General features: G+C 34.0%; 1 protein-coding gene across 1 annotated transcript; it reads right to left on the reverse strand.

The window, feature by feature from the left end:
* Positions 1 to 11,204: 11,204 nt before the first annotated feature.
* On the reverse strand, positions 11,205 to 12,850 carry LOC141813394 (WUSCHEL-related homeobox 8-like). The gene is made up of 3 exons (XM_074701357.1): positions 12,166 to 12,850; positions 11,561 to 12,079; positions 11,205 to 11,434 (listed from the first exon to the last, which is right to left on the reverse strand). The coding sequence occupies exons 1-3, from the start codon at positions 12,383 to 12,385 to the stop codon at positions 11,349 to 11,351; spliced, it is 825 nt and encodes a 274-aa protein (XP_074557458.1). The 5' UTR covers positions 12,386 to 12,850; the 3' UTR covers positions 11,205 to 11,348.
* Between the last annotated feature and the right edge of the window lie 4,131 nt (positions 12,851 to 16,981).

Here is a 16,981-nt window from a genome sequence, read left to right on the forward strand (position 1 = left end):
TTCTGAGTTCATTTACCATGTATGCCAATGTACTTTTTAATGAACGGAATCTCTATGCTTCTTAGCAGGGCATAGCCTCGATGTATGTATGAACAGCCCGAATCATGTGCTCATGATGTAAAAACAAACAAACTGTACATGAAATATTCTTATCGGATCACACGTTTTTGTTTTCAATTTTTATCAGAATGTGTTTCAATTTGTTATTTATTTATTTATTTTGTCGAATCACATTCCCTTTCAATTATCTTTTCCAATCAAAATCATTTGTTCCCAACAAATTCTATTTGATCCCAACATACACAAACAGACAGAGAGAGAGATCCAGTCTGCAGTTGGGGTTTCATGTCGATGTTGATGAACTAATTCTCCTCCAGAAGTTGCATGCGACAATCTTGTTTTCTTCTTTTCTCTCCTCGTTTCACATATATTTCGAACGAGAAATTCCAAACCAGTGATTAATTAACTGATCAGTACTATGAAATGCAAGTACTTCCCTCCATTTTAAACCATGTCGAAGATAGTAATGATTTTGCAACCCCATGGATGTGGTACAGTTGTAAAGTATTTAGAAGAATAACTATGAGGACTAGAGTTCAAATTCGAATAGAGATATATAATATGGGTTGACTTCTAAATATCCGTAAGTCGTCTACCTATTATAAAAAAATGATCTATATGAAGTGTTTACTAGAATATTAATTTGATTCTTCCAAAACAAAAGTCATCCAAGAGATGTCTTCTCAAAATCTAAAAGAGCTAATCTCATTCCAAGGGCGGCTAATATATATGAGAAGGTTCTCCAATTTCTCCAGAAGGTTGGTTAAGTGGATGACAATTCTTTGAGAGTTCAACAACATTAACACACTCTGAAAAGACATCATAGGACAAGTCCTAGAAACACATTCTCTTTCAAATAACTCTATAAAATATTTAGAGATATACGAAGAATAGAAAGAAAATAATTACATTTTATTGATGATTATTGTTACCTAACAAGCATATTTATAAAGATTGTCAAGATAATATATGAAAAATATAATAATAAATATGATAATATGGTAATAATAAATATAAAAATAATGATTTACAATCCAAACATAGTAAGACATCAATAACAAATCAATTTCTAATTAATATCATGCAATGTTATCTTTGTCATCATTATCCTTCGACAAACTCAACGGGAAAATGTCGGACGTTGAGTTTGATTGGCAATTTATTAAAACATCTTTTTTAACTATATGTTCAATTAAATCTTCTAAAATAATGACCCCCAATAGAAAAAGAACGACAAAAGATTATAGTTTGGTCATTGTTAAATTTCTGAAAAAGGGTAGTGAACTTGGTGACTTTAGAAAAAGAAGAAGAATCACGATTGCAATTCTAATGGCTGAAATTTGCTGGAGCAGAGAAAAGGAAGAAAAATCTATTACTGTATATTGAGCAAAACTTGAAAAAAAAAAACTTCCTATTTGGTTAGTTGGAAGATCACTAAAAAGAGACAACACTTGATGGAAGAAAGATTGCTGCAAAGCAACTGCTATTAGAGAGGAGGAAGAAAAGAATGAGAGGGTTGTTGCTATTATTGGCTAAAAAAAAAGGTGAAAGGTTTGCTAGTGCTGACATTGCTGGAAGAATAGGAAGAGGGAGATGGAGAAGAAGGGGAGAGGAAGACAAAGAGAGGGGAGAAGCTTGTTGTCCTGAAATTAAAGAGAAGGAAAGTGATATTGCTCTTGCTACAGGATAAAGAGGAAGAGGAAGAAGAAAAAGAAAATGAAATTGTGATTGCTGGAATCATGATGCTTGAAAGAAAAAAAGGAAGAAGTAGAAGAGGGTGGAATGTGTTATTGCTATTGAGAAGAGAAGTTTTCTAGATTGATGTTGAAAGAAGGGGGAGGATGATACAATCCCTAGATAGACTTATTCAAATAAGCTATTAGATTTGTTATTAATTTAGATAAGGTTATTAGATTTATTATCCTTTGAATAGGTTATTAGATTTATTAATAATTTTTATATTAACTTGATATTTTTGTAAGATTATATATAGCGTATTATGTAATATTTTGAGGATAAGCAATGGAGTAATTTCTTTTGGTTAATCAATTCCATTTGATTATTGGAGGTTGATCCCCCTCGAAATGATCACCCTATCCCCATTCTTTTTTTTCCTCAAATTTTCCATGAGATAGGACATGGATTCCTATCAACGTGGTATCAGAGCCAAGTTCTTCTCCATCGTCATCATTGCATAGATTCTTCCACACCTCAAGTTCATATTCATTAACAAGTAAATGCATGGTCTTAACTCCACTCCAAAATGGACAATTTGAAGCTAAGTATAAGACAAGATTGGAGAAATTAGAAAAAGTTGTAGCATCCTTAGTCGCAATAGCAAAAGAACTGAAGGATCATTTAGATGATGGCTCCAACTCAAGCATGTCAATCCAAGAAGAAGCAAATTAGCAATCTCAACAATAACAAGAAGAAGATAGTTATAAAGACAATTTACATAAGGAGTTAAACTTTGATAGTGATAAGGAGAATTCATCCATCATTGTGACACCTATAATTGAAATTATTGTATCTACAACAATCTCTACTTCCATCGTATAAGAGAACAACAAAATAATACATTGTCATCTCTAACAACATCCGACAAATCATGGAATCAAGACCCGACACAAGGCTAAGCGAAGAAAAAGAAAGTATTGGCATGCCCATAAATTTGCAACGAAGATCCAAAGAAAATTTTTAAATTTAAGAAATAATTATAAAAGATTATTTGTCTTCGTCAAAAAGAGATTTCAATTGTTGTATAATAAGAAGTTATTTTATGCAAATCATAGAAAGAAAAATAAGAAAAAAAATCAACCTTGAGGACAAGATTATTTTGAAGGACGGTGAAATGATACAATCTCTAGATAGACTAATTCAAATATATCCTTCAAAATATTATCTTTTAGAATATGCTATTAGATTTGTTATTAATTTAGATAAGGTCATTAGATTTATTATCTTTTGAATATGTTATTAAATTTATAAATAATTTTTATATTGACTTAGTATTATCGTAGGATTATATATAGAGTCATTATGTAATCTTTTGAGGACAAGCAATGAAGTAATTTCTTTTGGTTAATCAATTTCATTTGATTATTGGAGATCGATCCTCTCGAAGTGATCACCCTATCCTCCTTTTTTTTTCTTCAATTTTTCATGAGATAGGACACGGATTCCTATTAGAGGAAGTGACAAAAGAAAAAAATGCTTTTATATTGAAGGAAAAGATGAGGTGGTGAGGGTGGCGTGTGGATGAGAAAGGTGGAGGTGGTGGCCAACTATTTTTGTTAAAGAAAAACACATAAGAAAAGGGGAAAAGAGTGGAGAGAAACCCTAATTCTTTTACAAGGAAAGAAAAAAAATTGAGATGCATTGTAGAAAAATAAAAAAGAAGAGAAATAACAATGGAAAAGAAGGACTATCCCAAATGGTAGTGTTGAGACAAAAAAAAAGAAGTAGGACTGTTGTTAAGAAAAAAAAGTAGGACATCAAAGAAAGAAGAGGATTGTTGTTAATTGTAGTGGTTTGTGAAAGAAGAAGAAGATTGTTGTTGGTGGCAATGCATGCCTCTGAGAAGGAGAATGTTAGGAATCTTATGCTACAAAATAACAAAATTTGCAGCGGAAAATAGGATCTTTTCTGTGATCCATGTGAAAAATTGGTACAAGTTTAGATCTATTAAATCCTATCTAATAGAGTATACCTTTGATGTGTGCCCTTCGCTTATCCCACTCGTCCAAAGATTGTCGGATCTCTTGCACGTTCAAGTGTCCGTGCCTCTATGTGTATCCACACTAACACTCACTTTTTGAAGAAAACTTTGGTTGTGCTAGCAACCAACCTTGTAAGTCTCGGCCATGCAAGAAGATGAGAGAAGAAGATGAATATCTCTCTTCATTTTAAGGTAGAAAAACTCTTTTTATACTCAAGTCATGAATACCAAAGATTTTTAGGCTTTTGGTATTCTCTCATCAAAGCATGATTAATCCTATTAATCATGCATGATAACTTCCTCTCTATGTATGATAACTTCTGCCTTCTTCAATGCACGATTAATCCATATTAATCATGCATGATGAATCAACATTCATTCATCAATTTGGTTTAATTTGAGTTTAACTCAAATCCAACCAACTTGAGTCTAACTTAAGTCTTGGTCATCCAATGAGCTTAATTATTTCTTTAGTCAAACTAAAATAAACTCATCTCCAAAATAGAATGTTATTTGTGTGTGACCCAATAGGTTCTTGTAATGTTGGCAATGTCTCTAAAGGGTTGTTACTATTATTGGTTGAAAAAAAAAGTGAAAGGTTTGCTAGTGCTGACATTGCTGGAAGAATAGGAAGAGGGAGATGGAGAAGAAGGGGAGAGGAAGACAAAGAGAGGGGAGAAGCTTGTTGTCCGGAAATTAAAGAGGAGAGTGATATTGTCTTGCTACAGGATAAAGAGGAAGAGGAAGAAGAAAGAAAATGAAATTGTGATTGCTGGAATCATGATGCTTGAAAGAAAAAAAAAAGTAGAAGAGGGCGAAATGTGTTATTGCTATTGGGAAGAGAAGTTTTCTAGATTGATGTTGAAAAAAGGGGAGGATGATACGATCCCTAAATAGACTTATTCAAATAAGTCCTTCAAAATATTATCTTTTAAAATATGCTATTAGATATGTTATTAATTTAGATAAGGTTATTAAATTTATTATCCTTTGAATAGGTTATTAGATTTATTAATAATTTTTATATTAACTTGATATTGTCGTAAGATTATATATAGCGTATTATGTAATCTTTTGAGGATAAGTAATGAAGTAATTTCTTTTGGTTAATCAATTTTATTTGATTATTGGAGGTCGATCCCCCTCAAAATGATCACCCTATCCCCATTCTTTTTTTCTCTAATTTTCCGCGAGATAGGATATGGATTCCTATCAACTTCATATTAGAGCCAAGTTCTTCTCCATTGTCATCATTGCATAGCCCTGAGCATCAGATTTACTTTTCCACACCTGAAATTCATATTCATTAACAAGTAAATGCATGGTCTTAACTCCACTCATGGACTATAAAATTTGAAGCTAAGTATAAGACAAGATTGGACAAATTAGAAAAAGTTGTAGCATCTTTAGTCACAATAGTAAAAGAACTAAAGGATCATTTAGATGATGGCTCCAACTCAAGCATGTCAATCCAAGAAGAAGCAAATCAACAATCTCAACAACAACAGGAAAAAGATAGTTATAAAGACAATTTGCATGAGGAGTTAAACTTTGATAGTGATAAGGAGAATGCATCCATCATTGTGACACCCATGATTGAAATTATTGCATCTACAATAATTTCTACTTCCATCGTATAAGAGAACAACAAAATAATACATTGTCATCTCTAACAACATCCAAGAAATCATGGAGTCAAGACCGACACAAGGCTAAAGCGGAGAAAAAGAAAGTATTGGCATGGCCATAAATCCACGAAGATCCAAAGAAAAATTTCAAATTTAAGAAATAATTATAAAAAATTATTTATCTTCATCAAAAGGAGATTTCAATTGTTGTATAATAAGAAGTTATTTTATGCAAATCATAGAAAGGAAAAGAAAAAAATCAACCTAGGATAAGTAACTTCTCTAAAGCGCCATGGAAATAATACGATCCTTAAGTTGACTTAATTCAAATGATAAGTAAATATATGGTTTTGAGATTATTGCCTCTTGGTGATTGAATGAGATAGTGATATAGATTTATTATCTTTTTGCAATTGTTATTCAACTTTTGATCATGTAGGGAATCCTATGCGATAAAATAACAAAATTCGCAGTGGAAAAATAGGATCCCTTCCGTGATCCATGCGAAAAAAATTCATACAAGTTTAGATCTATAAAATCCTATCTAATAGGGTATACCTTTGATGTGTGCCCTTCGCTTATCCCGCTCGTCCAAAGGTTGTCGGATCTCTTGCACGTTCAAGTGTCCGTGCCTCTATGTGTATCCACACTAACACTCACTTTTTGGAGAAAACTTTGGTTGTGCTAGCAACCCCTTGTAAGTCTCGGCCAAGCAAGAAGAAGAGAGAAGAAGATGAACATCCAACATCACTTTAAGGAAGAAAAACTCTTTTTATACCCAAGCCATGAATACCAAAGGTTTTTAGGCTTTTGGTATTCTCTCATCAATGCATGATTAATCCTATTAATCATGCATGATAAACATGATAACTTCCTCTTCTTCAATGCATGATTAATCCATATTAATCATGCATGATGAATCAACCTTCATTCATCAACTTGGTTTAATTTGAGTCTAACTCAAATTCAACCAACTTGAGTCTAACTCAAGTCTTGGTCATCCAATGAGCTTAATTGTTCCTTTAGTCAAACTAAAATGAACTCATCTCCAAAATAGAATGTTATTTGTGTGTGACCCAATAGGTTCTTGTAACGTTGGCAATGTCTCTAAAATCCATTTTAGAAACATAAGCAATGAGTGACATCTAGCAATGCATCATTGCTACCCAAGTGACAAGAATGTCGAGATCCGACATAACCTTCGTGACTATGATAATGTATGACCATGTCCTTCTATCCTCGATATCTAGATTGATCAATGAGGCATAGACTGTGTCATCCTCTTATCAATCTTTGTGTTTCTTGATCCCCAAGTAGACTCACTCAAGCAAATGAGCTCAATATCTCATATTGACTCATTTGAGCATGACCATGCATTTCGTGGTCCTACTCTATCAAGAGGCCGCAAGATATCACTCCCGTTATATGGGAGGGATAGATCTCATCTACATCACTCACATCCCTCCGCATAATTTGTTACATACCCAGTGATCGCCTTTATAGTCCACCCTGTTACGGGTGACGTTTGACGACACCAAAGTACATAACTCCTTATGTAGGGAACCGTAATGACTTCAGGTCTAAGGACTATTCATACCAATAGTCACATGAGAAAGTTTATGACACTCATATAACGATCCATGAAACTTTCTCATGGTGGGTCAATTCAGTATACATTCTCTAATGTATACTCATGTGTCAACTCGATATCCTATATCCATGACTTGTGAGATCAAGTCATTCAGTTGACCTACATGCTAGTCTCAACGCATTAATATCACCCCCTGAATATTAATGCTTGACTAGGAATGATTAAGAGTAGTGTTCTCTACATCATCTCACTATCGACTCAAACAATCGATATGATGTAGATTAGAACTAGCTACCCAAGGACATTATTATATTTAGTTATTTGACACAAACATAAAGTAAGTATAATAACCAAAACTCTTACCTTTATTAATAATAGAATATGATACAAAAGTCCCTAGTCAATCATCACATAATTGGCTCTAGGACTATTATTAACAGAGAAGAGATTGAGGAAACCAGCAACAAGGAGAGGACTTAGGTGAAAGGTCGGCCATCAACATCGATGGGAGTTCCTTTGGAGAAAGCAGTAACATTGTAGAAAGGAGAAATTCAAAAGAGAGAAGTGAAAAGCAAGACAAAAAGTTAAAAGTTAAAAAAATATCTTTTTTTCAAGAAGAGAGGACACATGGAAAGGAGGAGGAGAAAGAAAGAAGGTCGCCGCAAGGAGGAGTGGAGCTTCGACGAGTGCCTCACAACGACAGTAGTAGCTCTATTGCTTACTTGATATAAAGGAGGAAGACTATTGGGATGGAGGAGCAGGCCTGTTGTTGTTGCTTGCTGAAAATATGGAGTGAAAGTTGCTAGGGAAGATGCTGGACTTGCTATTGCTGGAAGAGGAAATCAACGTGTGGTGGCAAAGGCGGAGGCACATTAAGGATTTTAAATTATCCATTAATTTTTTTAAAATAATAATTTGAATTTATTTTTTAAGTATATAGCCTGGGTAAAATTTTTTTAAGTTAACAATTAATTTTTTTTAATATATAGCCCAGTTTAAGAAAATAAAATAAAATACATAATCCTTACGCGATTTTTTCTTCTGTCGTGATTTTTTTCCTCCTCACTTGCCCGGTCGCCCGACCTAACCCTCGCGCGATTTTTTATTCCGCCACAATTTCTTTTTCCTCCTCACCTGCCCGGCCGCCTCCACCATAATTTCTTCTTCCTCCTCACTCGCCCCACCACCCGACCTAACCCTCACGCGATTTTTTCTTCCACCGTGATTTCTTCTTCCTCCTCACTCGCCCGGTCACCTGATTTCTTAATACTCTTCTGTCACTATTCTATTCCACGATTGCTTACGAGTTTTCTTTCTGTGAATCACGACTATTATAAGTGATTGCAGCCGGCGTGACTATTGATTCTGAGAGATATAGATTTGCTCGCAGAGAGATAGGTATTTTCTTATGATAGATAAATTATTATACAAAATTAAAATTTATGGGGATCACAGATTTACTTTGTTGTGCCTTGCAACAAAAGTCTCTTGATATCATAAATGCAATGGATTTAGTCTCTACAACTAAAGCACTTCTCCTAACATTGAGAAATGATGGTTTTGATATTCTTCTTTCATATGTCAAATCATTTTGTATAAGATTGGATGTTGATATTCCAGAGATGAGTGCTCGTTATAAGCATCTTAATCGTTCATGCCAGCAAAAGGATACCATCACAGTTGAGCATCACTTTCATTATGATATATTTAATGTTGCAATAGATTTTCACTTGGAAGAGTTAAACTCTAGATTCAATGATGAGACAATCAAACTTCTTACACTTAGTTCTGCTTTGGATCCAAAAGATAATTTTAAATGGTTCGACATTGATAAGATTTGTACTCTTGCTGAGAAGTATTATCCTATGGACTTCACTGAACAGGAAATGCATAATTTGAGGTGTCAACTACAACATTATGAGCTCGATGTAGTTTGTCATGAAAATTTTCAGAAAATGTCCACTATCTCAGAATTGTGTCAAGGTTTATTTGAAACAAAAAAATTACAATATTATAATTTGATTGACAGGTTGATCCGTCTAGTTTTAACTTTGTTTGTTTCTACGACAACTACAGAGCGTGCATTTTCAGCTATGAAGCATGTTAAAACAGTTCTTTGTAATAAAATGGGAGAGAATTTTCTGACAGATTCTATGATTATCTACATTGAGAGAGAGTTTGCTTCAAGTATTGATTTAGATTCTATAATTGATGAATATTATACTTTGAAGAATCGTAAATCACAACTTCAATAGTATGTATACATGGATCATCTTTGTATCTTTGGAGTTTGGTATTGAAGGTATGCACATTGCACACTAGAACACCGCTTAGTTTGATATTGAAACTTCTGTTATGCAATTACATTGTTATGATTATCATGGTACAATCCTCAATCTAACTTAAATATTTTTTTCCAATTAGGGTCTGCATTGTTGCCAAAGATCAACTTATTATCATTGGTCATATTTTATGACTAAACCTGGATCACTAATTTTCAAATGTATTTGAAGAAGTGAGGTTAGTTATCATTCTTAAGTCAATATTTTAAAAAAAAATCATTGTAGATTGTTATTTGTACAATAGGAGTATTAACATGGGTATTGATAAAAGTGCCCAATGAGTTATCCAACATGGGTATTCTTAAGTCAATACTTTCATTTTTAACTATTTCTTTAGATTCTCTATTAGATGAATGTTAATTATTCTTCTAGCCTAAACCTCAATTGCTACGAAGACTGAATCTTTACCATCTACTTATTACAAGTAATTTATATGATCTTTATAACATACTGCCGCTCCTGATTGACTCTGAGAGCAATGAAGCTTTATTTTTTTTTTCTTTTTTGTATTGTGAATATCTACAGAAAAGAATAGTACATCTTATTTTATTAAAAAAAATGAGTTATCAAAGTTGCAGAAAGATAAGGTTCGATGATCAAATAAAGTTGGCCTAGTCCAAAAAAATCAAACAGATCAGGAACCAATTCGTGTTTATTGATCCAATTAAGAATTACTAGAGGATCATATATCTAGTATTAGTTATTTTTCATCGTATTCATTACATGGTCAGAGCAGATTGTTGGTATGTCATATGATATATATACCCAAGGGTGAAGCCATATGTTATTCTACTTTAGTTCGAGGGCCGACAACAGCCACGATGTTAAGAAGGAGGATGTCGGGTGAATCGGCGGTGGAAAAAAAGAAGATAGCTTAGGAAGAAGAAGGATGTCAGATGAGTTGATGGTGAGAAAAAAGAAGGTAAGTTGGGGCTCGAGATCAGCCCGGGTAGATCGACAATCCTGGCTCCGCCATTGTTAATGGCGGTGGGGTTGCTGCTACATGGGTGGAAGAGAAAAAAAAACAGAGAGGAAAGAGGAAGGTGCGAAAGATCATGACTCTAATACCATATTGAAATATAGACATATGAAGAATAAAGAGAGATTAAAGAGAAAATAATTACTTCTGACAAATATATTTATATAGATTTATTAATGATTGTCATAGACTAACAAATATATTTATATAGATTGGTAAGATAATATATGAAATCAAACAGAATAAGTCATCAATCTGATTAATATATTACCTGTACCTGCAGTGCTATCTTTGTTGTCATTAAACTTCCGTGGGATCGGATTGATCATTTTAGGGATTGAGTCAATGCGACTAATTGAGATTATTTTTTTTTATTGTCATTAAACTCAACATTAATTTGCGAGCGATGAGCAAGTGTTGTGTTGTGCCTTGAACAAGGCGCAATGTTGATCATGTGGACTCGCTTTCATTCCATGTCCTTTAAATGGCATGGCTGGCACGAAGTTGGTTCTTTTGTCGTGTGACCAAGATTCGCAAAGCTAGCTGTCGGGTTGTTAAGTTGTTCATTTCTCTATTGAACCAAATAAACTTAATTGAGAAAATTATAATTTGTGGATGTCGTTAGAAAATTGAAGTCTACGTAACGTACGGTTCGAATAGATAATATTGTTAGAATATTTACTTTAATTTTTCAAAATTAATTAATTATCAAAGTGAACCTAAATAAAAACTCAAGAGAAACTTCAAAGATGAAGGGAGGTGTGACCAAGCATGCACACATGGATTGGGAAGACTTCTAATCGTAATTAAGCCTTTGGATATTATTCAGTTCAATAATGAAGATGATTAAAATCACACACGTTAATGTTTGCTGCATAAAGCCAGATAAGAAGTTAATCCCAAGTTAATCCAGAAAACAGATAGATATATATATGTCTTGCAACAACAACAACAACTCTTAAAAGCTTAAGCATTTTCCTTCATGTAACTATATATTAAGTGCTATATTAATTATCAGCTGAATGCAATGTCAATCCAGGATATCGTAGTTTTCTCCAGAGTTGTAAGGACTAAAGCTCATCGGTGAGTCAAACTTATCCATCAACTGTTCTAATCCTGCGAATAAATTAAACAAACCGAACAACTCAAGTTATTTTCGCCGATCGAGAATTAATATAATGGTAGAGTGAAATAATGAATATAATGGATGGAGCAAGCAAAGCAAAGCAAAAATAAACCTACTAGGCATTGATAGGATGTTTTCATAGTTCGAGTGTTCCAAAGTTCCGGAAGACCTCAAACCGTCGTTAGAACAACGGTATACTCCTAGTGTTTGATTTGGCTGAGGTGCCAGTAGTGAATGGACTTCATGATCGATACTGAGAGGAGGCATGATGCTTTGTTGGTGGTAGCTGTGCCTAGGCTTCTTTTCATCTGGGGACTCTTCTTCTTCATCTGCCTCGACTTCAGATGATTCAGTGTTACATGTCAAAGCGACCGTCGTCGACTGCTTCTTCTTCGATCGCGCCCTTCTATTCTGGAACCAGTTGTAAACATTCGATTCGGAGATCTGCCCGTGTTGAGATAGCTCGCCCGTTATTTGTTTGATCTTCTGTTTGGTCGGAGTCCCATTGCCTTGGTTGAACATTGCCTCGAGAATTTGTAGCTGCATAGTCGTCGGAGTCCAGCGCTGCCTAGCAGCGATTCTCTGGGCGCTGGACGCCATCAGGGGATCGCTGTACAGGCCTCCCAGATGCATTCCTAAAATTAGCAGCATAGTTCCAGTCCAGGAGTTAAGCAAAAGAATACTGCTCTATCTACATGAACGAGGAGGAGGAAACGCTCACCGGCAATCGCATCGCGATGGGCGGTGATGGCCTTGTGCATCTCGACGAGCTGCTCGCAAATGGTAGCGTAAGCGGCGATCTGCCGGCGGAGGATCTCCATCTGCTCGTCCGTCATTACCTTCACGAAGAGAACGCCCTCTCCCATCTCTTCCCCTCCTCTCCCCTCCCGTGCTGCGTCGTCATCCCTCTCGCCGCCGCCGCCAGAAGAATAAGAAGCCATCTCCCACCCTGTTCTCCGCGCTGCGTCGGTCAAAATCCCATCTTTCTCCAGCCACTCAGCCTGCCTCGTCAAGAACCCACCTTTCCGGCGGCGGATTTCTCAGATATCACCGCGAGATAGGGCAAGAAGCGGCGGCGGTGGCTTGAGTGAACGGAAGGAATAAGACCAGCGCAGAAGTAAAAAAGAAAAAGGAAAGAACTCCGCGTTGCGCTGCGCTTTCCTTAATCGCCAACCAAGTGACCAACAGCAAGGAGTGCGGTGCCCCAGTGCGGGCGGGAATGGAGGAGAGAAAAGCAAGTGGAAGGAAGGGGTAGAAAAGGCGAGAAAGAAGAGGAGAAGATGCGCGGTGGAGTGGGCACTGGGCAGACAGCGACCTTGTGGAATGATGAACAGAGTGCTCTGCTCACACTTGATGTGTCGTCTGTCTTCTCTCCTCTCCACTGCGGCTCTTCTCCTCTGTTTCCTTTCCTTTCCTTTCCTTTTGCCTGGCCTGCACGGCTGCACACCTCAAATTAAATAATCAAATATAAATTATTGAAAATAAATAATAAAAATAAATATATATAAATAATAAAAATATTGAAAAATAAATAGTATGTTATTAAACAGTCTACTTTGCTTGACATTTATTTGAAGTAGGTAGGCGGTAGTCTACTCTAATACCGTCCAATAAAGTTTTAATTTAATATAAATAAATAAATAGATATCAAAAGATAATAATAAAAAAGTCTAAAAAAACCCATTGAGAAAATCATTTAGCGAAAATACAATTAACCAGTTGAAATTTATTATGTCATATAGTCCACATCAAACATTAATTCACTTGTTCATAATCCTTGCCCTCTTCTGCAAGTCTGCTTCGTAATCAACTCAATTATATCCCAGAAGTCAATATAGCCTGCATCAAACATTAATTCACTTGTTCATAATTTTAGATATATTTAGATGATATGTAATTGATTTGAAAAAATAAATTTTATGAAATATATTTAATATAAAATCTTGATATACATATGGTTAATTAATTATATTAAAACTTAAAATAAGTCAATAGTTTAATTTTACTTTAAAAAATCAATATCATGAAACTAATTTAGTCTAATCTACTTTGATTTGATAGTTTCATGTAAAAATGCATATAGTAATAAAAATTTAATTTTATATATATAATTTTATGGATACAAAAAATTCATATTTTTCTAAATAATATATGCTAATATATTTAGATAATATGTTATTAAATTGATAAAATATATATATGTATATTTAGTAAAATATATTTAATGAAATTAGTACATTCTTATGCAAAGATTTTCAGCTTCATGTATTTTCATATTTAACCCTAAATCAATTGCCTAATATGAAATAAAATTAGTTGTTTATTTAAACCGTATAACATGTGATTTAGAAAATAAAATTTATTTCCTCAATTTGATTGTGTGCACAATTATCAAATTGAATTCAGATTGGAATTTTATGTTACCATTGGATTAATGCGAAGAATGGAATAAAATTGAGGGATAAGTTGAATGATTTATTTTTTTTATCTATTGTTTCCTTTGATAAAAGAATATATATATATATATATATATATATATATATTAAAAGGATAAATTTAAAATATTCCTCCTTTATTGACTATAAAACATATATTTATTTACTCAATCAAAATTGAATGACAAATTCTTTCATTCTCCAACCTTAATGAAATTCTATTTCTACCTCTTCTTCCTCCTTTATAAGTCTTCTCTAGTTGCCTATCGAGGTGTTCCATAGCTAGCTCATCACTAGTCCATTAGAAGACCACCGGCAACCTCTCTTTGTGAGTTCAACCATCGATTGCTTATTGCCATTCATCACATCATGCTTGCCACACCATGTTCACCGCGAGCTCATTCTCTTATCATTTATCCTTTTTCATCTTTTTATTTATATATATATAGATCCTTTTAACTTCATAAAAGATATTATAAACAAAATTAATCTTCCTACTTATTTAAGAGGACCTTTCTAAATCTATTTGTACCAATTTAATATAAATAAAATGTAAACTTTGTAAATATTAATCATTTATTTGGAGTTTCCTTTTCTTGATTAATTAACTTGAGAAAGTATAGTTTGAAGGTATTAACATTAATGACTCTTATACAAAGCACAACCTTATAATTAGATGTTATATTTGAAAGAAAGAAAAAAGGCAATCTGTTAGACACAAAATATCTTAAATATTGTAACAAATTTTTTTATTAAAAAATGTAAATTAATACAAAGAAAAAACACACAAGGCACCTAATTAATTATTTTGAAAATAAAATTTCTCTTACGGCTATGCACCATCCAAAATTAGGGTCATGTGAGACCACCTCATTTTTCTTAGTAGCTTAGACTCAACACAAAAGGTCGAGGTGACATGATGGCCCAAGGTGACTGTGTTGGGACCCCTTATACCATTGACATGATGCCTTGTAAGACTTGGAATTGCCAATAAATTTAGTTTAGGGTTCTTGGGTCGCATAAATGATGGGTCACATCTCTCACTTTCACTTTGCATGCATCGTTAAATTATATGTTCATGTTCATGTTCATGTTCATGTTCATGCATGCATGCATTATGACAACTATTCAAAGGAGAGATATATAGATATGGATGTCTCTATCCTCCTTTGAAAACTAACCCTACTTTTGATTGTTGTTAATGTATGTGGAGTGGCAAATGGAAGATTAGCTAAGAGATGAATTTTAAGAGAGCTAGGGCAAAACACTAAGAAAAATTAATTAGTATTTTAAAAATTATAATAAATTATAAAATAAAAATAAAATTTTAGAAGATGAAATATATTTAGTATTTTTTCCATTTTCAAGTCAATTCTTATTATGTTATTTTTCTTGTGAGGTTGATTGTTAGTTGTAAGGATGATGAATAATTGTAATAAAAAATAAATGTTTAAAAAACGTGGAGCGGAGTGGAGTACAAAAGGGATACGACTTTGAATTTGTCGATACAACGTGATATCCTTTCCTTTCATTTTGTACATATACGTGCACTTTCTCATGTAGGGGACAAGCTAGCCATTTGTGTCTTAGTGGTGGTAAATGAGGGAAGGTCTCAATTGTGTTGTTGGCCTTGAAGCTTGAATGCAATGTCAATACATTTGAGGTTATTCGACCCACTCGTCTCGATCGGTGCAAGTGTGAAATTCTACAAGTTTGTTTGGAGTTTTGGGACCACACTCAACATGAACTCATGAAATATGATGAAAGGTGCAAGAGGTTGTCTAGTACTCTTTTGAAATCAATCAAAAGGAACATGAGATGTGTTTTATAAGGTTGAAATAAAATGAAAATACTTTAAATTCTTTTTTGTGATTTCATGATGGTCAATTTGAGATGAAAGAGCATGTTTCACTTTTATCTATTTGTACTTTAGTGTTTAGTCTACTTTGCTAGGAGATATGAAACTCCATGGAAGAGGGGGGTTCCTCTCCTTCATCTACTAGCAATAGCATTATTGTTTGAAGTAACTCAAAATCCCTTTGGGGTGATTTTTTTCCCTTTCTTTCTTCCCGAGCTTCCACTCGAATCGAGTGAAAGACTCTAAGTTTCTTAAAAGGGGGGCGTTAAAAAGTCCCTTTTAATTTGCCTATGGACACAGGTCGAAGACAAAGACAATAATAAGATTGGAGGTAGTGAATGTGCACGAAAGGGCAATAGTGAGCTTGGAGATAGCAAAGGTGCATGTGCACATTACAATCTTGGGTGGGTGTCATACTATTCGCTCTACTACTCGTGTGTTGGATATGACAAACTCATTTGCTTCATCTATTGGTCCGCTAGAGACAATCTATTGGGTTGGGTTGGGTTGGCCAATCAAACTCGATCAATTAGAACAAGTGGGCAAGTATGTCAATTTGATTGATAATTCTGGTAGCTAAGGTTGTTTGGATGGATCTAATCAATTAAGCCAATTTAGTTAATTTGAATGAGGCTAGGGGACGATTAGGCTAATAGATTTATTAGCTTAGGTAAATTGGAGAAGTAAACTAATGGAGTTCAAGTCGAACGATCAAACTAACATAAGGTGATGACAAGCTGATCAAATCAACATGAGCTAATTCAAGTGGATCGCTTGAGTTGATCAAGGAAACACATGATCTACCCCACTCTCTATCAATTTAATATAGCTAGCAAAAAAAGTAAATATTTCTTCTCATTTTATATGCTAGACACGTAAAAATATTTTCTAATGAATTTTAGTAGAATATACTTTTATTTTTTTTTAAAAAAAATAGTCTTCATCAATAAATTAAACTTTTAATTTTTTTTCTCAATTTCCTATGCAAAGTCAAAAGTCAACTCGAAGTGGCCACATGAAAATGACAAAACGTATATATGTATGTATGTCTATCCCAACAAGTAGTCCACTTGAGCAAGAAATTAAGACTCCAACTGTTGCTCCTTCCACATACAAGCAATACCCTTTCTCACCCTTTTCTTCTCTTTTGATCACTAAATTATTTATTAGATAAAAATTAAAAAGACACCCTAAATTATACAAATCATTAAAAAATACCCTTTAAAAAAAATCAAAAGACACCC

Source organism: Curcuma longa, chromosome 20, assembly GCF_044706935.1.
Source record: "Curcuma longa cultivar G26 ecotype Majalengka, Jawa Barat chromosome 20, ITB_CL_G26_1.1, whole genome shotgun sequence".
In the NCBI taxonomy this organism is placed as follows: domain Eukaryota; kingdom Viridiplantae; phylum Streptophyta; class Magnoliopsida; order Zingiberales; family Zingiberaceae; genus Curcuma; species Curcuma longa.

Coding starts and splice junctions, on each gene's coding strand:
- LOC141813394 (XM_074701357.1), bottom strand. CDS start 12,385: ATGGCTTCTTATTCTTCTGGCGGCGGCGGCGAGAGGGATGACGACGCA. Junction 12,080..12,165: donor CCATCGCGATGCGATTGCCG/GTGAGCGTTTCC, acceptor TGCTAATTTTAG/GAATGCATCTGGGAGGCCTG. Junction 11,435..11,560: donor AAACATCCTATCAATGCCTA/GTAGGTTTATTT, acceptor ATTTATTCGCAG/GATTAGAACAGTTGATGGAT.